At 48.0% G+C, this 20184-nt stretch overlaps 1 protein-coding gene across 5 annotated transcripts in view; it reads left to right on the top strand.

Moving 5' to 3' along the window:
- Positions 1 to 20184, top strand: part of MCC (MCC regulator of WNT signaling pathway) — a 374574-nt gene that overhangs the window by 274244 nt on the left and 80146 nt on the right. For all 5 annotated transcript variants that reach the window (XM_044383954.3, XM_057307354.1, XM_026498446.4 and 2 more), the window contains 2 exons: positions 6015 to 6157; positions 14790 to 14932. In XM_044383954.3, coding sequence (XP_044239889.1) covers positions 6015 to 6157; positions 14790 to 14932 — 286 coding nt within the window. The remainder of the gene's footprint in view (positions 1 to 6014; positions 6158 to 14789; positions 14933 to 20184) is intronic.

Here is a 20184-nt window from a genome sequence, read left to right as displayed (position 1 = left end):
AGGGGGACTGAAACCTAGGGAAAATGCTCAGAGTATATATTAAGTGCCAGATGAAATTCAGGAAAAAAAAACAAAATTTCATCATATCTGATCCCAGTCTTTTTTTCTTTGCCTTTCACACCGACCATTGTAGTTGCAGGAGAAATCCTAGTGATTCTGACCTCCAAAAATTCATGGCAGGCAAGAGGCTGCAACCACAGGCTTGCTTCCTTTGCTATAATGTAGTATCTCAAAAACTGAATATAGGCTGGGAGGAGGGAGAGCCCTGGATGCAATTCCCTACGATAATAGGAAAAAAGTGGCAGCATGTTGTTTGAGACCATTTCTTATTTTGTTCAACTGAAATTATATGGGGTATTTCTGTATGGCGAGGAGAAGAAAATCATCCCTCACTTGTAAGTTTTGCTGGAAGAAGCTGCCATTCCTCCCTGTTAAGAAAGTTGTCGCTGAATAATTGACTTTGGCAGCTAAAGCTGGCTTGATGGGAACTGGAGGGACCGAGAATTCCCCATCTTATAACCCCTCGTGTCTACTTTTCTATTTTGGTGCTCCAAGGGGTTGAGGAGAGAGTTGTCTGGGTTTTCTACCTCCATTTGATATTAGAAGGCATACTGTTTGTGTTTCCAGGAGTTCACTGGGTCAGGGAAGGAGACCAAGGAGGGTGACTCTGCTGCCTCTGGAGATCTTTAGGCAAATGGTACGGGGACAAGCCTGCAGGTCAAGGAGCTGGGAGGGAGTGGTGGGGTGGGGGGCGAGAGGGAGGCGGGGGGGGGGGGGGAGGGATCGTGGCTACAACAGCGCCTATCTACCCTTTGATGGTGTAAACATGGATCAGATGGTTTTTCAGAGGGTTCTGCTTGTTGCCTAGGATATAACAAATCGGTCACTTTACATTTTGTTTTCATCTGTAAAATGGTCGTATTGTCAGAATGTGCAGTGATAAATAACCCCAAAGCCACCTCAGTGGCTTAACATATCAAAAAATTATTTCTTGTTTCTTGCTAAGAGCTCAGTAGGGCTGGCAGGAAACTGTCCTGCATTGTCCTCCACCAGCGTCCTAAGCTGGTGGGCTTCTACTGTCTGGAACACTGCCAGCAGTCATGGCCAGGGACGGGAATGTAGCAAATCCCAAAGGAGCTCTTAAAGGCTTCTAGGCACAAGTGATACAAATTCATTTGTACCTCATTGGCTAAAACAAGTCATGTGGCCATATCTGCTTCAAGAGGGAAAGAAAGTATTATCCCGCCATGTGCATGGATGGAGGTGAACCAGAGTCTTCATGAATATCCCTGTTGGCTACCGGGGGTGCTGATGCTTACGGGGTGCACGCCCCACGTGGTGGTCCTGGCAGAGCCCCGTGTACATACTGGAGAGAAATGAACGCCATTGGAAAAAGGGTTTTGTTAATGACTTACGAAAAAAGTGGACATCTATCATCTTTTAATGTATATAAAGTACTTCAACTTGTAACTTAAAAATCAAAAAATGGGGCACCTGGGTGGCTCAGTCATTAAGCATCTGCCTTTGGCTCAGGGCGTGATCCTGGCGTTCTGGGATCGAGCCCCACATCAGGCTCCTCCACTATGAGCCTGCTTCTTCCTCTCCCACTCCCCCTGCTTGTGTTCCCTCTCTCGCTGGCTGTCTCTATCTCTGTTGAATAAATAAATAAAATCTTTAAAAAAAAATCAAAAAATGTGTGCAGACATTAAGGAGTAATCATAGAAGTCCTACTCCTTTTTCCTGTTTAGTTGTCATTGTATTACTGTCTCGGTTGAGGCTTTACTGGGATACCTGCCGAGCTTGACCTAGCCTGTGCCCCTGTGCAGCGGAATACCTGAAACCACCGACCCTCCCAGGCTAAACAAGGCTCTCACGGGTCATGAAAACTCAGGGGGGTGAGAGGCATGGGTCAGTCACGAGAGCAGAGTGTGCTCATAAGATCGGGCGTGACTTGAACAGACCAGTCCGGCCCGTGCGGGAGCTTGCCAGCTCAGGAATGTGCCGTCACGCGCAGCATGGCTTTGTCTGTCCCGGGGGCCGTCACTCATCTTCCCCTTTTCCTGCACTCAAGTGCCCCTTCCCTGGGGTTGGTCTTGCGCAGTTCAGTGGGAGCTGCTGAACAAGGGTGTTCTGCTGGGTTCTTGGGCTTGTGCAGGTGATGACTTGTCTTCTCCTGCCCCATTGCTCCACCTCGTCCTGCCCCGCAGCACGGAGATCAGGGCTTCAACCTATCTTTGGATACGACGAGTGTGCAGAGGATGGGTGAAGTGTGTTTAATGTGATACCTCGAGGGGATGTTGAATTGTTCAGATGAGGCTTGGGCAGTGTCTTCTCAAGCCATCCAGTCACCTTGAGGCTGGGCGTTTTGATAATTCTTTCCCAGTGTTCTCTTTTCACTGTGTAAACAATCTCCAGGGTACCGGTCTATCATTTCTCCTTGGCCCACCCTCCATTTCTGTCCACGTTTCTTATTCTCCAGCAGAGAATTCCACCTGGAAGCTGTGACTGCAGTTCCCTTCAGAGGACATGTCATAGTGACCCCCACCGTGTGGCATTCAGCCCGGTATCTTAAATGTTATGGAAAATCAAGATATATCTATTATTTTTAGGAAGAATTAAATTATAGAGGCTTTCCACTATTTTAAGAAACCACACTTATGGAAAAAATATAGGAACATAAACCATATATCTTTGCCTTCAGCTCAGATTTTTTTTCTCCGATATATTCTTGTTGCTGCTCCCAAATGAACCCCTAGTTCCAAATATACATTATGAGTCTTTTGTCTCCTTTTAGCTACAAGTGCTGTTCTGTCTGAATCATCAGGCTTCCTGTTGTCTCTTGTTCATACTCATACCCTCCAGGCAGACTTCCCAGTTACAAGCAGGGGCGAAGATGGTACAGTACCAGAGAGCATGCTCTTGTTATCTGGGCATCGGCCATCTGCTCTGCCGGCAACCTGGGCACCCCCCTCCCCACCCAAATCTTACCTGTTAGGCAGCTCACAACAGTCACCAGGGAGGCCCAGAGGGCTCTTGGTGATTATCAGTAGATCGTGTGCCTTTTTCTTGTATGAATCTTTGCACATCTTCATTTTTAAGTGAATTTTGCAATTTCTGGTCTGCCCTGGTGGTGGTGGTGGGCTCTTGACCTCTAAAGACTGTGAAGGAGGAGCTGTAAGTGGGGAACTAAAGGAGAGTGAGGGGCACCTGGCTGGCTCAGTCTGTTAAGCATCCACCTTTGGCTTGTCGTGATCCTGGCACCCTGGAAATGAGCCCCACCCCTGGGCTTCCGGCTCAGTGGGGAGTCTGCTTCTCCCGCTGCCCCTCCCCCTGCTGGTGCTCGTTCCATCATGTGCCTCCTCTCTCTCTCTCTCTCTCAAATAAATAAAAATCTTGAAAAAAAGATGAAGGAGAGTGAGAGCTGTTCAGTTTGTAAAGGGAAGCATTTCACAGTGATTTTTTTTTTAAGTAAAGATTTTATTTGTCGGAGAGAGAGGGAGAGAGCACAAGCAGGAGGAGCCGCAGGCAGAGGGAGAGGCAGGCTTTGTGCTGAGCAGGGACCCCGAGGTGGGACTCTGTCCCAGGACTCTGGGATCATGACCTGAGCCGAAGGCAGACACTTACTGACTGAGCCACCCGGGCGCCCCGTTTCACAGTGATTTGTAGCCCTAGAGAGCTGAGTATGGAAAACCAAAGGGGAGGAGCACGCAAGATGACCGTGCAATAGGAGTTATCTCATAAACGAGATCCAGGTCAGGCTGGGTATTATCTTGTAATTTTTTTTTTTTTTTTAAGATTTTGTTTATTTATTCGACAGAGATAGAGACAGCCAGCGAGAGAGGGAACACAAGCAGGGGGAGTGGGGGAGGGAGAAGCAGGCTCCTAGCGGAGGAGCCTGATGTGGGGCTCGATCCCAGAACGCCAGGATCACGCCCTGAGCCGAAGGCAGATGCTCAACCGCTGTGCCACCCAGGTGCCCCTATCTTGTAATTATTTTAAGACCTAAAACTGGTGGTTTTCATAAGAGTGCCAGCTACACTGACACACGTACGTACTGTGCGTGCACACACACACACACACACACACACTTACACACACACACACACACACACACACACTTACACAATTTGAAGGTAGAAATAAAGATTAACAGCAAAAGCTCCTAGATATTTTGCAGGGATGGAGAGAAACTGTATTCCGCTGTGAGTATGTTCCAGAGAAATATGAACCTTTTTCATTTATTGACAGATATTGTCTCTGACACACTGTCATTTTGTGGACTTCTGTTGTTCCTTATAAAATATGGTAGGTCATGGATGAAAAGGCATAACTTCATGGAAAGAGTATTTGTGGCTTCTTAGGGTTTTGATCTGTTTAGGACAGCTTCCCTGTGGGCGTGACTTTATCCTTGCCTCAGTTTCCAGGTACTTCTTGTGTGTTTGACCTTGAGGTAATTTGATGTTGCCGGTTGTCCCTGAGAACAGAAGTTCACATCACTATTTCTCTGACAGTAGCCATCTCACAAAGATCTGTGATACAGCTTCCACAACCTCGTTGTCTCCAATCTTGTTCCTGGAGCTCTGAGCAGCCCCTACATTAATACTGATAAGGTGGTTTGTAGGTGTGGTCTCAGCCGAGATATATACCACCATATTTAGCAGACTTATTTGCTGCGTACTTCTGTTTCAGGATGGAGTTGGGCTTGTAGTGTTCTGCTTATCTTTGAAGGCATTTGTCCCTGCCCAGTGGCTTCTGGGTTACCCCATGGAAGGCAACAGATTTAGGGAGGGAAGAGGACATTGAACTTGGTGGGTGAGAAGTCTTACCCTCGCCCGTCTGCCACCGGCCCTGAAAGTGCAAAGCTGGCAAGTACATATGGCTCCTGGCATTAGGAAAGCCTCACTGAAACAAAATTAAAATTCCTCTGCTGGACAGGAAATTAATCAGGGCTGAATGCAGTAGACAGGGACAGAAGCTAGCTTCCTTGTTCCATCACTGATGAGTGTTGTATTGTTATGCAAACGAGATTAAATGCACAGGGACTGGTGGGGCGTTGAGGAGGGGCCGAGAAGTGAAGGAGATGAACAGGTTCCTTAGCATCTAAACTCAAGCTACAAAAATGTTTTTAAAGCGTCTGCTGCCTGTTAGACCATCAGATGCCGAGCAAGGGAAGCGCCTCAGCTTCTTCTGCCATTGTTTCTGCAAAGCAGTCTCCTTGACAGGGGGATATATTGCAGGTGATTCGTTCCATAACGCTACTAGGTCGACCACAGTGAGGCACGCCGTTTGCCAGGTGTTAGGGCTAAATCATGAAAACACCCAGCTCCTGCCTTCCCAGAGTTCCTAGTCTGGTAGAAAAGGAAATTGGAAGGAATGAGACCTGCAGCTAACCAGCCAGATAAGAAATGTTGCCATACCATTTAGGATTATTTGGTTGAAAAGTGGCTGAAACATACCCCAGCAATGGCAACAAAAAAGGGAATGAATTAAAAATAAATAAATTTTTCATTAAAAGACAAAGGAATGCATCGGTACAAGGAAAACTGAACAGTGACAAGGGAACATGGGGGAAAGCTCGGGGGTCTAGGTGTCAGGCCCCTCAGTCAAGTGAGTGAACTCCATGCAATCTTACGTCCATTCGCTCAAGATTCATATTCCCAAAAGAAGGTATCTGATGGATCCAGCTCGGGCCACTTGCCTACTTCCTGGCGAGGGAAAAGCGAGAGACTTAGATAATGCCACAGAGATTGTCAGTAATGGCAGACGCACTTCCCCCCAAAGACAGAACGAATGCTACAAAGGCAAAGACTTTGTCCATGGCGGCAGGGGAGGGGTGCATTATAAAATTTAACTGTCGTTGTGGCTTCGGGGATTCCTGGCTGATGCGCGTGCTGTGTTTATTCGGAGCATGGCCGACGTTGAGGTTGTGGTGCTTTGAGACCGTAAAATTGAGCATCACCCCTCCATAGGTGTGTCCACTCATTGGCACTTCTGTCTTGTTCTCTTGATCCCAGTGTGAGCAGTCCCACCTCATGAGAGAACATGAGGATGTCCAGGAGCGAACGACGCTTCGGTACGAGGAGCGCATCACGGAACTCCACAGCATCATTGCTGAGCTCAATAAGAAGATAGACCGCTTGCAAGGCACCACCATCAGGTAGTGAGCTCCCAGCGGCTCCTTTCTCTCTGCCCCTCTGGGCTCTGACCTGGCTCTTGGAGCTGAAGTCCTCCCGATGAATAAGAATGATGTTTTATTTGCAGCTAAGACTTACAGTTATTAACAACGCTCTTTACCATGTTAACCATGCCCTTTCCCCTCCACTATTCTGTTCTCATCTTGATCGCCGTGAGGGCTCCCCTGGAAGGTAGCCGGGCTGGGAGCTGTAATCCTCAGCTTGCTGATGAGAGTGTGGAAGCAGAAGTGGGTGAAATGATTGGTGAGCGAGTTCTGAAGGGTGCCCGTCCGTCTCCCAGTGTCCCTACCACCTCTCGAATCCACCAGGTCTGCTCTCGATGTGCGAGCTGTGTGCCTCCCCTGGGAATTTTGAGAGACCTATGAGTGTGGCTTAGGACTAAGCAGTACGTCTGCTTCGAGATAATCTAACATCTTGAGCTCACCCGAAGTTGACTTACCAACATCGATGTGGCCTCTTACAAACTCCTAGGGTAGGGAACAAGATCGGATATATGATTTTACTGGCAAAAAGGCTGGGGCTTAAAAATATTAAGGGATTCCTTTGAAGTTTCAGTTAGCAGAGGCCAGAGGTGGAGTTAGAACCCACAGTCTCTCTGCTTTTACTTAATATTCTTTCCATGACAGTGACTTGGGGGCCCTGCTTTCCTTGTCAATCAGTTAACCCCTAAGGCTCTTGCGTGCAGCATGTAATTGGTGTGTCTGCCCAGCTGTTCCGAGGAGGGGTTTGCTTTGAGTGACTTAGCCGGGGACGAGAACTTTGATCTTCCTGCCTGTCCTGGGGGAGCAGCCCTGAGGAAAGCAAATGGTTGTCACCCACCTTTATGGAGAAAGAGGGCTTCGTTCACTGAATGTTTGTCCAGCCGCGATCGGGGCCGTCGTAGAGGCAACTGCTTTGAACTCTCCCTCCAGAAGTCCCGGTTAGAAGACTGTCCGGGCGCATTTGCTCCAAGTCTGAGAGAGGAGTGACAGGGCTATTTGATGAGGGTCCTGATGGGCCTCTGGTTTTCTGGGGAAAATCGTGGGGAACTTAGCACTGAACTGGAGCCACACGGTAAATTCCATACTCCAGTTTAGACCCTCAAGGCCTTTAAATTGTATCCCGGTCGTCAAGTGATTGTAGGTTAGAAACGCATGAGCAGAGAAGAATTTTCAGACCAGAGAAATGATTATAGCAGATTTAAAGGAGGCTGACAGAGTACATTGGCAAATTTGTAATTTCCATTAAAACATGTTGCACTTTGAAGCACTTGAGAAGGTGAGGGCAAATGGGCTCAGTGAGTTGTGGAAAAAAAAGCACCACACGTCACCTGGAAAACTCAGTTTCGGGATGTTTAAATTGAATATAATGGCCAAACTGCTTCGTGTTAAAATACAGTGAGCTTCTTGACCATAAACATTTATTGGTGCCTTTTATTTAAAGGGATATCGTTTCAGTGCAGATGTCACATTAAATTCTGCCAGTTTCCACTATGTAAACGAGCTGCCCCCTCCTTGAGGGGACTCCCCGCAGGCCTTGCAGACATGTGGGCCAGGAAGACAAGGCTCTTCTGGTCCCCTGACCTCCTCAGCTAAGGCATGTCTCCTGCCCCCAGCACTCCAGGGATTGGTTTGCCCTCAGGTCCTGAGATGCTGTGCTAGACTGAGTGCGGTGGAAGCCAGACACCTTGGAGGAACTCCAACAGCCCTCGCAAATCTAAGGGGTGCAGAATGGATTGTCACACTAGTCCGATACAATGCTGGTACCTTATAGACTTTCTTGTCACTTTTGTTTGGGCCTGAGTTAGGAATTTATTGGAAGTGCTGGAAAATAATTAGTACGGTAATAGTTTATCATAGTAAGCTATGATATAGCCATATGTAAGCAATACTAAATTGCTTAAGTAAAAAAAAAAAAAAGCCTCATAGCTTTAAACTTTCATCTCAAGTCACAGTCAGAATGGGGGCCTTCTGTGGCTGCCCTAGAGGATACTCCTCCCATCTCCTGTAGCCACAGGGCTAACACAGCCAAGAATCAGACACTGCAGGTGGCTAATTCCAACATAAGCTGAATTCACAGCCACATCAGATCTCTAAGGTAAAGATGAAGCATTGATAGGAAAAGAAGAAATGGTGAGAATTTGAATCGAGACACCTGGTAGGTTTCAGTGAATCAGAAAACCTAGAGCCTACAAACTCCGGTCCTACAGAAGTACTCCGCCTCCCTGTCTGATAAAGCTAGTCTGTCTTTGCTTGCAGACTCTGTAGCAATCTGATCCCAGGTGAGGGGTGCCGGGTATATATACTTAGGGCTAGGTCCCTCAGGAATAAAGATTGCTAATTATTTCACTCCGTGAAGAACTCTAACCAGCTAAGGTGCTGGCCAAACACTAAGAAAACAGGGATTTCCTAGTGGAAGAAGGAAGTTAGAAACATCAACTCTAGTCTTATGGCCAGTTGCAGGAAGGACGGCTAGACTGTGCATATTTTCGTGCTTAGTTGTGTGTATATTCAATTTATTTTATCCTCTTAATTTCTCCTATTATGCAAGGTGAGCTGGTATTGGTGAAACTTATCTGGTGGTTAGATTAGATGGTATCTACGAGGACTTGCCACTGAACTAGAAGAGAAGTGGGTGCCTGACGGTGGCTACCATACTGATGGGACTCAGGGTCTCCCACTTTGGTGAGAAAGTGAATCCATTCACATTTGAATGAGGGATGGTTACAGAAGCTTGGTGTCATTGCTATTGCAATCTGGAAATTTCAGCGTGTGAGAGAGGCTGTGTATGGTTGTCGGGTAGCCAAAGAGGGTGGCCGATGACATGTTATCTAGCACCTGGTTCCATTCCCACCCCTTCTCTCTACTCTCCCCAGAATCAAAGAGGCTGGATCTTGGGACTACTTCCCAGATTGCCTTAATAGCTGGGTTCCGGAGACAGTTTTGGTTCTGCCAGTGAGGTGCCTTTGAGTGGGTTGGAAAGTGGAAGGGAGGTGGGAGCCATCGTTCCTCAGGCCGTGATGGTGGCAGCTGTTTCAGAGGCTTTCGTGGGCATGAGGTCCTGCACGTCAGAGCCGGGAGCTGTGGGCAGGTGTGAAGGCAGTGGCAGTTCACTGACCTTTGAGGAGGGATCCACCGCTGGGATGGCAAATCTGACCGCTCCCGGTGGCCTCCACCCACACTTCTCTGGTCCTTCCACCAGTTACGCAAGCGTGGGACTGCCTAACTTAAATCTCTTCTACTTGCACCACCCAGTGTAGTTCATGTTCCTCACTGAACCCTGCCTAATGCACCCTAAATCCCATCTCCCAGGAATACACACTGAACATTTTGTATGTGTATTCATGAATATTTTAAATAAATTGGATCATGTAGCAAACAATGTTTTGTAATATATGCTTTTTCACTTAACTATGTTATGAGTGGCTTCTTTTAATGCTCATCTGACTTGGGGAGATTATATAATGGGATGGGGAAAATGGAAAAATACATCAGTAGCGCACTTTGAAATGGGGGAGTGGATTTCTAAGCAAATTAAACATGAGCTCTTTTGTTTACTGAGGAGATTTTTTTTTTTTTAAGATTTTATTTATTTATTTGAGAGAGTGAGAGCGAGAGAGCAAGAGAGGGGGCGGGCAGAGGCAGAGGAAGAAGCTGGCTCCCTGCAGGACTCGATCCCACCACCCTGAGATCATGAACTGAGCTGAAGGCAGACACTTAACTGACTGAGCCACCCAGGCGCCCCTGAAAATCACTAATGACTTCTTAACTGAAAAATCCAGGGACCTTTTCTTGTTTCTGCTCCTTTTCTGCAGGATTTGCTTCCAAATCTTCCTTCCTGGTGTGTTTTTCGTGAACTTCTAGGACCCTGTATCTTTTCTTCTGTTCCTAAGATTCGCCTTCAGCCTTGGCTCTTACCCTGGGCTCTCCCCTCCCCTTTCACCTCGAATGGCTGCAGCCCTACAGCACTGACCCCTCCTCTCTGATACCTCCCTCTGCATTGGCACTTCCCCCTTCTCCTTTGTCTGCACAATGCGAATTTGGCAACAAAGATAATATGCAAATCCCGTCTACTCTAATGTAGTCCAGCCTCTAAAAACTCATACCTGTGCCACGAGCCTGACCTTTCCATTTGCCCAGTTATTCACCAAAAGATTCGTAGATGAGTCTGTCTTCCTTTGTGCTAGAGGGAAAAATAAGAGGTGGAATTGCAGCAAGAATTGGGACTTAACACTGATTTCCTGCTTTAGAGCCTCTAGGAGAATCGAAAGGAATACATTTCCTCGTTGTATCTAAAAAATCTTTGTTCTTTAAAAGAATGATGGCATTTCAGGGCAAATCTGCCTTTACTTGTCAGGAAGAGTGTAGTTCAACAAAACCCCACCAGGTCAGGTAGGCTGGGTTAGCCGGACATAGTTGACTGACAGGTGCCAAGGCAGGCAGGTGTCCACCTGGGTCTTGTCCCCAGATCAATCCAGTGTCAAGGCATGAATGTGCATGCCAACATAGAATAGACATGGGGGTTGCTAAAGCAGTAATATTTGTATCAAATATTACTGATTCCATAGTACTTCAGCTTCAGGTCTGGAAAGTGGGGAAAAGAATTAGCCCTTCATTGACTCTTCCCTTTTCAGATAAGATCATTTCACCCCTAGCCTGTAATAAGAAGGAATCTTTAAAAATCATCGTCAGCAGCAACCACCAGATCTCCTTAGATCACTATATTTGTTGTTTCATTGGTCCTAAATTTAGGAAAGAGGCTGTATTGCTCACTAGTTGCAGAATCTTGGGTAAATCGCTTAGCCTCTTGAAGCTTCAGTCGTCTTATTTGTAAGTTAAAAGTATTGATCCTGGCTTTGATGAACCCTAAGATCTCTGCCGGTCTCACCTACTTACATAGGTGGTGGGTACAGTCTACTGCCTGCGTCCTTGGGAGCGTTTTTCTTTTTGTTTTGTCAGTTAAGCTCCTAGCACACATGAATCATTGTCTAAGAGCAACTTGGAAGCACTTCACAAATGCTCCTAGGTGAATGAAGGTACATTTAGAATCCTGTGAGGTGAGTCTTTATCTTCCAAAGAGAAACACCTGAGCACTTTGTAATTCTGTAGAAACTACGACAGTAGTGGATAATTACCAACATGTATCAGTCGATCAAGCTTGCTTCTGGGTTGTTTGTTTTGTTTTGTTTGGCTTAAAATGATCACTTCTTGGATCTTTTCTTCCTTCTCAGCTCCAGCAATAGCAGCTGGTGTTCTTTGGGGAGATCCTTTCCCCCCCGAAGAAATAAGTTACCATTTGCTAAGAGTTACTGTATACACCGCAGAAGGAAGCAAGCAATGAAGTCACTTTGAGACGCTGATGCTGTGGTGTTAGCTAGACATTTTTACCAGCCAGGTGATTCCTGCTGCACAGAGCAGCCTGGAAAACACACCTCATGTTCTTGCTTTTGTAAAACTGCTGGGACTGATGGAGGCTTTTGCCTTCTCGTTCCATTGCTCTGGATGAACCAGAGCTCCCGAATAACAGAGTAGAGAGAAAGCGCCGAGCACCAGTCCTCTACCTACAGTGCAATCACAGACCGGCCGGCCGCTTACAAAAGGCCCTGAGAGAATTGGCTTTTGTTTTTTCTCAGTCCCAGATTCCAGCCTCTTTTTAGGAATGATGCCAGTGTTGATGTTCAGGAGATGATAGGGATGTGCAACTGTATGGATTTTTTAACCAAAGTCAGTGGGAGAAACAAAAGGGTTACACATGCTGTAATATGTGGGTTCAGTTTAACCATTTTTCTACCTCCTTCTTCGTGGTACAGAACCCTGCCTGATCTCACAAGGTTGCTTTCTGCCTCTCGTTACTATTTACTTGATTTGCATGAGCTGTTTCTATGATTGCCGTAAGGAGGAATCTTAACCAGGAATTATGTGTGCCCAGCTCTGCCCTTCCCTTTGGAGTCAAGAACACAGACCTTCGGCACTTCCCCCCACTTGTTTTCTGTGTTTCCATATGAGAGCTTGGCAACACTTCATCCCCTGAATTCCTAGACTTCATCATTTTAATTTTGATTCTCCTGTCTAACTCTAATGACTTGCCTCCTCCGATACAGTAAGTTCACCTTCTGATCAAAATGGCTTGAGTGCCCCTCTAGCCTCACGGTTTCCATTGGGCACCCCATGTGGTTTCAGCAATACCGACCACTTATCCCTCTCCGTTCCTGTTCTCATTCACATTCAGAGGCTTCTCTGCAGCACTGCTCCATCTAGAAAGTCTTCCCTGACTACTTCTCTCCTGCAGCCCCAGTCGCTCTTCCTGTGTCCACACAGCATGCTTCTTGGGTTAGAATTAGCTGTGAACACGTTTGACTCCTGGAAGACAGCATCCATCTGGTCTTTGCTTTCCTGTTCTTAATTTGGTGCTCGAATACACTGACCATGGATCCTTAGTTTGCGTTTCATGGCCCTGAAAGTCTTTTGCCCAAGATGACCTTTCCAGTGTAGTGTGATTGTCCTTCAGGCTGTGCCCTGACCTCAGTGAGGAATGGCCCGTGCAATCAACAGTCTCCTTTTCCAGGGCGCCTGGGTAGCGCAGTCGTTAAGTGTCTGCCTTCGGCTCAGGGCATGATCCTGATGTTCTGGGATCGAGCCCCACATCAGGCTCCTCCGCTATGAGCCTGCTTCTTCCTCTCCCACTCCCCCTGCTTGTGTTCCCTCTCTCACTGGCTGTCTCTGTCAAATAAATAAATAAAAAACCTTAAAAAAAAAAAAACAGTCTCCTTTTCCTAGCCCTTCCCCATTCACTGCTGTATAAAGTTCATCCTAATAATCCCTAGAAGTAATTCCTTACAAAGCACGAGATTTGGCAGGCCCTATGTGTTTTGGAACCTGCCAAGCCAGGAGGGTTTAAGGTGGCTATTAACGATTTTGCAAATGCCATTTATACCAGAGATATAGCAGCATTTATCTGGCTTTCTTGGCTATAAAACAGTCTCAGCCAAGCTGAAGCTGATTACATTGGCCATGTAACAAAGGTAATTTATTCATCATACACAAAACCTCCCGTTAACTAAAATCAGATTTTTAAGTGCTGATTGAAGGGAGAGCTGGTGTACCAGGGCACAATTACCCTCTAGATCAAAAAGGCTACTCTTAAGGTACTTTATAATTGTTTCATTCCTAAACCTAATTATTGTTAGCTTTGCTGCTGTCTAATAATTAACTTATTCATAGAACATTAACCTATATATTTTTTTGCCTTTACCACTCCCATTCTAATTCATATTTTGCATGTCTGGGGGCTTAATATCTGTTAAAAGTCTCCCCAGATTTCCGGATAGCTTTTATTAAAAACACCTTATAAAGGAGGGACTCAGCTGAATTCCTTCCCTGGGAGGATGTTGATTTCTTAAGAGAATGAGGAACTCTGGAGAGTTCTTCACATTCTCTAATTTATAGTTGTGTCTCCCCAGCTTAAAGTGCCACTTGCCTCTTCCCCTAGTTCCAGTAGTCACCTCATTACCATCTTGGTCTACCGCAAACCCAAGGCTGTAGACTCTGCGCCCTGGTGTCCACAACTTCAAGTGAATGCCAAGCCAAGAGGACTTCTCTTCCTGGCTTTCTTCACAGACATCCATGGGCTTTGCAGCCTCAATTAAATCCCCTGACAGTTTTCTCTTCTGGCTCACTTGCAAGATAAATACTTCGCAGCGGGCTGATTTTGCCCTCTCCGTGTCCGTGTCCAGTGTGTGTGTAGTGATGGCAGTGGTGTTAGGAAGAGGTATGTATGCGCTTTGAAAGACATACTACAATTGTAAGCTTCCTTCACTTGCCCGTAGCTAATTCAGGGACCAAAGGTTGAGGGATTGTGAAGGGCTGAGAAGGCGCAGGGGTGTGCGCGCAGACGCAGCATGGCAGCATTTAAGTGTTGACTTCCTGTTACAGGTGCTGACTGATGGAAACAGACCACTGAGTGGTGTGCACTCACCCACTGTGTCCATTTTTCTCCTCTCCCCGACATCTTTTCCTACCCCCTAACTCCACTGACTTGCTTTAGGGAAAGTAAGTGTGGTATTTACCAGACACACCTCTCAAAGCATCCAGGTTGATGTGCACAGGTGAGGGGCTGGTTTTCTGATAGCTCCAGCCCCAACAGCTCCTTATATCCTCTTCCAAGGAGAAAGCCCCCCAGTGGGACCCTCCAGGTGATAGGATGTGACATTCCTGTGTACCAGACTCCTGCTTATTTTGCTCACTGTAGCCTCAGTACTCAGACCAGTTCTCTGGTCTTGGGTTGTTTTTCCTATCAGAATTTGACGAGGTGAAGAAATCTAATTTCTTCAGAAACTCTTAAAAGCAAAAAAGTTTCTAGTAGGCTGTTAGGTGGATTTTGTTCAGTATATGGGCATGTATGTGGACATAGGAGCAACCTTTCAGGTTCACCCGTGGACTGTAGAGGTGACTGAATATTCATTTGGCCTGGAAAGAGTCCTAGTCCATATGGCTGAGGAGAGTTGGAGGGGGAGTAGATCTGTTTTCTCTCCGAATGTCTTTCTTGTCCTTAGAAGTCATGTTCTCTAGGAATTTGTCTTCTGTCTGTCAGTGGTGGCTGACTCTCCTTTTGTCTCAGGGAGGAAGATGAGTACTCAGAACTGCGATCAGAACTCAGCCAGAGTCAACATGAGGTCAACGAAGACTCTCGAAGCATGGACCAAGACCAGACCTCTGTCTCCATCCCTGAAAACCAGTCCACCATGGTCACGGCTGACATGGGTGAGTCTGCCTACCACTGCACGAAGCCAGAGTTTGGTTTCTGGATTGTAATGGTAATCTTAGAAATATGAGGCAGCCTGAATTAAAATTTAATTAGTCAAGGAGTTTGGTGAGTAGATGAAAACACAGCCATTTGAGTCCCGTACGTGCTACTCTGTTGAAACTAAAGAGGTGAATGAGCTTTCTGCCCTGATGTTTGTGATTCAAGCACAGATTACTTCTATGTGAAAATTCTGGAGATAGGGAACCAGCTGAAAAGGCTGTTGTAGTGTTCCAAGTTACAGTAAAGTCTGAGCTATGATGGCAGGAATGGGAAGGATGGAATGGGTGGCAACACATTGTGGTGGAAGAACCAACAGGCTTTAGCAGCGGTTGGGTAAGAAGGAATCCAAAATGACTCTAACCTGTTGATCCTGAGTGACTAAGAGAATGATCATAGTTCTTAGTAAGAATGTTCGGTTGAGCAATGAGTTGGGAAATAAATGTATTGTTTGAGGTTGTAGAGAAATGTCCATCTGGGAATACTTGGTTCGGTGTTTTAAAACCGCAGGTCATGACCTGTTAGTGGGTCTTGAGATTAAATGAAAAATATTTTTTAAGTGAAATCAAATAGGAAAAAAATAAAATGACAGTATTACTTCATGAAACTTCTTTGTTGAGTATGTGTGTGTGAAGTAAGTAAAATGAAATGTTTCTGCTGCGGGCTGCAGTCAACCCACAAAATGTTGCAAAACCACTGGTCTACTTGGAGATACTTACCTGGATCTTTGGAGAGATTAGGGTTGAGGATAAAGGCTTTGAAGTTATGAGGTAAGGAGATCTCTGTGGTCAAAAGAGTGTGGAGTCAGAAGAGGGAGGAGCACCATATCTTAGGAAATGTTCAAATGTAGGGAAGATAGAAGAAGGGCTAGGAGAAGGAGGCATAAACATAATGTAGATTTCTTAGAACCTAAAATTTCTTTGGGGAGAGAGACTTGAATATGGTACACTGTTATATTAATTATGAAAGTGCTGTAACATTAAGGAGCATAGCACCATGAGAGTTTATCAAAGGGATTTGATTCCGTTTGAGATTCTAGAAGAGCTGCTTCTAGGAAGTGATAGCTGAGAGCTGGAGAGTAAATAGGAATTAACCAGTTAAAGGAGGAGGTGCATTCAGGGGAGGGTGGGAGAGTGGATGCGTTCAAGGAGATGAAAAGAGGTCATTGTGGATGGAGGGCCCAGAGGTGTGAGATGGAGAGGTAGGCGGGAACCATAGCATGCAAGATCTCATAGACCGTGGTAGAGAGTTTGACCTTTGGTCGAAGATGCACAAGAAACCACTGAAAGATTTGAGTAGTGGGGGAAGGGGATGCAATGATCAAGTTTGCATTTTGTATCAGTCATTCTATAGTAACGAGAATCGGTGGATCAAGAACAAATGGGGGCGGCAGCTAGGAAACCATTGCTGAAGTCTCGGTGGGTACGATTATTGCTGGGGGTGGTGGTAGTTAAGATCTAGAAAGATACAACGTTCGCAAGATCTGCTGAAGGATTAGAAACGGGAGAAGGAAGTATTTATGAGGAGATTTTTTCTGAGTGTCTAGATCGCACAATGGGTGACGACGCTGCCAAGTGCCAACACAGGAGCATAGGACCAAGGGCCGGGGGTTTTGCTTCGAGTTTTGCTTTGTTTTGTTTACTTGAAGGAAGTGGGAGTGCAGGGCGAAGTGCCTGTGTTTTGTTTGGGCGTAAGTTTGAGGTGTCTCGAGGTGTCTGGGTAGAGATGCTTCAGAAGGCAGCAGGTAGCCATGAGAAGCCAACAGGAGAGGTCTGGGCGGAAGGAAAGCAGTTAGGAGACACTGGGTTATGCGCAGACAGTTATCAAAGCAGGGGGAGGCCACGGTAGAGCGAGGAGTGCAGAGAACTGGGGCCTAAGCCTTAGGGGCCACCAGCCAAGGAGGAGACCCAGCAGAGCTCCTGGCTGGGGCGCGTCCCCCCTCACTTTAGTCTCGGTGTAAATGCACTTCCTCTGAAAGCATCTCACGGGCACCAGCCCACACCTTCCTGTGCTGGTTCTATCACGACCCGTTCGTCTCCTTCTTCTACCGAACTGAAATTTTAAATGATGTATTTCTAGTTCTTTACTTGACTGACTATCCCGTTAACCTCCACTGGGCAGAAGTATGTATATCTACTAGCAGATCTCCAGAGCCCACCACTGGGCCGGGCGCAGAGCGTGTGTTCAGGGATGTTTGCGGGGATGAACAAGTGAAGCGGTCAGCGAGTCCCTCAAGCAGTCGGCCGCCCACAGCTGTGGAGGAAAGGAGGGGAGCCGCGTCCGGGAAGTCAGTGGGGCAGAGAAAGCTCTAGAACGGAAGGGGTCAGCAGGAGGGCTGGGTGCCGAGGCCCGCAAAGGCGTGGACAGCTGTATACAGATACCGATGTGATGCTGATAGAAATGGAGTGAGGAGTGGGGGCACCTCCTGGGTCCTCAGGCTCTCGGCTTCAGGCTGAAACGCCTCTCTGAAACTCACCTGAACCCTATCCAGGCCTTGAGTTAGAACACACGCAAGCTCCGGGGACCATCCCAGCTGTGTGCCCACGCCCCCCGTGCTGCTATACCAGCATCACAGTCTCTAGCCCCAGGGGCCCCAGGCTGTGGCCTCTGCCTTCCGGCCTCGGGAGTGGGGCAGGTGTAGACAGCCAGGATGTTTCCATTCAGGCAGAGAGATAGGCTTACGCTGATCCCTCCGTTCATGTCTCTGAATGTGTATTTTATGAAATAAGTGCCCCACGCTCCAATAAAGTTTCTCAGTCAAGTAAGGCTGGGAAGTGGAGGGATAAACCTACTCAGTGGGCCGGGCGTCTTTACGGCGGGCCTTCTCGGAGCTCCTGCAGAGCGCTCCATAGCTCCGGCTGTCTACCCAGGAGCTGGCGTGCCTGTCTGTGCTGCGAGCTGCCTTCATTTTCCCAAACGATGGATCTCAAATCCTTTCTTCCCACCCTTTTCCCCGCTGTAAATATGTGTTCATTATAGCCAGTGGTAGTTTCTCTGCCTACGAGACTGCGCTCCTGGGGGGAGGAGACCCCATCTGCCCAATGTCACTGTGTGTCCTCTGCCCAAGAGGAGGCCCTGATTCACTTATTCAGCAACTCACTGCATGCCGGGTGAGGGACTGGGGGCGTGAGACACCGGATCTGCCCTCGGATCGCTGTCCTCGCTCGCTCCCATCTCGCACACCGAGAGTGACGTCCCGACTCCTGACCTCGGACTGTAGGCCCCCACAGAACTGGGTGTCCCCCGCCTCGGGCCGCGCTGGCTTCTGTGCTGCCCCTCACACCTGACCAGCTTGTCTTGCTCTGCTCCTTCTTCCCGGAGCGGTCCTTCCCTGAGCCGACCCTCGGCTTCCCCGACTGTCAGAGGGCCCGGGTGGAGCCCTGTGGCCTTGCCTCACCCTCACTGCCAGGCACTCTCTGTGCTTTCTGGCTTCAGTTCTCCCCACAGCACTCAGTGTTTCCTGCTGATACGCTGCACGTGCCTTTCTTTTATGGTGTATCACTACTGGTTACCAGGCTCTCACGTGAGAATCCAGAATGCAGGCACCACGAGGGCAGGGACGTCCGCTGTCTCGTCTGCCAGTTATAACAGTGCCCACACAGGAGGCACCCAGGGACTGCGTAGCAGCGAATGCCGTCCTGGAGCTCACGGTTCTCTGGAGGATGCAGACGAGCAAACGGGAATGACCCACAGTGAGGTAAGGCCCACGACAGGAGATGGACAGTGGCTCCTAGCCGCACCCCAGAGGCAGGAGCCACAGCGAAGGCATCCGTGAGGTCGCATCTAGCAGAAAGCGGAGGGCCGGGCGGGAGCGAGGCAGGTAAAGAGCAGGGGCAGGGGAGAGCATGGGAGGCAGAGGGCCTGCACCTGCCGGGTCCCTGAGGAAGGCAGGCATGGGGACTGCGAGGACGAGGTGCATGGAGGCTGCTGCGGAGCGCGGGCCCCGGGTGTGTTCGTTGGAGCTGGACGTCTGCCTCTCCTTACTCCTTTGCCATTTTCCAATTAAACTGCTTCAATAGGGGAAAAGCTTCCATATACAAACACCATTATAGGAAATCGTTAAAAAGCAGCCGTTTCATTATGGATGCTATATTTGCAAGCCTGCGTTAGCAACCCCGAGGTTTTCTTGAGCTGGGTTTTATATGCAGAGTTGGCTGCAGTGTATTTGCTCGGCGTCATTTAAGATAGCAGGAGTTAGTCCCGTCTATTCCCTTCATCGGAAAGCACTTTTCTTTTGTTTTCAAGCCCCACCTGTCAGAGCCAGGCTGCCCCTTCAGTAAGCTGGCTCCTGGGCACTGTCCTCAGGCCCTGGAGGAGTAAAGCAGCAATTTAGGAAGTTCTTTGACTTACCGGACCAGGCCCCGGAAGGAGGAAGGTGCCGGCCGTGTCACGTTGCATCTTAAATTGCTCTTGCTCTGTTCAAACCTGGTCACACAGTTTGGAAAAGAAAGGTAATTGAATAGACAAAGACAAGGTAGGAGTGGTAGCTCGGGACTTCTATTCCCTCGGCTTGGCAAAGAGCTCTAGTCGGAGAGGCTGGCTGTAACAGGTAGCATGTTTCGCTCACTCACTTCGTGTGGCGCTTTCACACGCATCCTCATGGGTAACCCTCAGCCTTGAGTGAGGCCCTGTAAAGCCCCCTGCCCGTGAAATCGACAGAGTTCAGAGGGCGCGAGTCACTTGTCCAAAGCCACACAGCTAATCAATTGCTGCTGGTGTTGGCACCCGTGTTTCCATGGCTGGTTTCGCTCTCACGCGCCTCTGCCGAAACAGCGAAACGTGCGTATGGTTAGCGTGCTCCGCTTCCTGGAGTCCTTTGAGGTCTCTAGTGCTGATGGGGGAGCCGGGGGAACAGCTGTGCCATCCCAGCACCTGGCTGAATGGCAGTGTTTGTTGTGAGTCGCGATGTTGCAGACCTCCATCTCAGAAAACACCACTTTGAGGCCAGATGATTCTGGGTGTTGCCGTAGAGCAGAACACAGATGTGTGTGCACGGGCTCCTCGCAGCGCACATGTTAGTGCACGTGTGTGCGTGTGCGTGCGGTGCGCTCCCCAGCAGGCTGCTTCCCCGGCTCTGTTCGTGGAACGCCAGAGCCCATCTGGAGCCGTTGTTCACAGAACAGAATCCTCGGTCCGATGGACCTTTGCACAGCCTGTGTTGGGTTCTGCTCCTTATTTTAAGATCTCTTCTGGTTTTAGGTGAGAAATTCTT

This window comes from Ursus arctos, unplaced genomic scaffold (assembly GCF_023065955.2).
Source record: "Ursus arctos isolate Adak ecotype North America unplaced genomic scaffold, UrsArc2.0 scaffold_5, whole genome shotgun sequence".
NCBI lineage: Eukaryota > Metazoa > Chordata > Mammalia > Carnivora > Ursidae > Ursus > Ursus arctos.
This window is presented reverse-complemented; position numbering and strand designations above follow the sequence as displayed.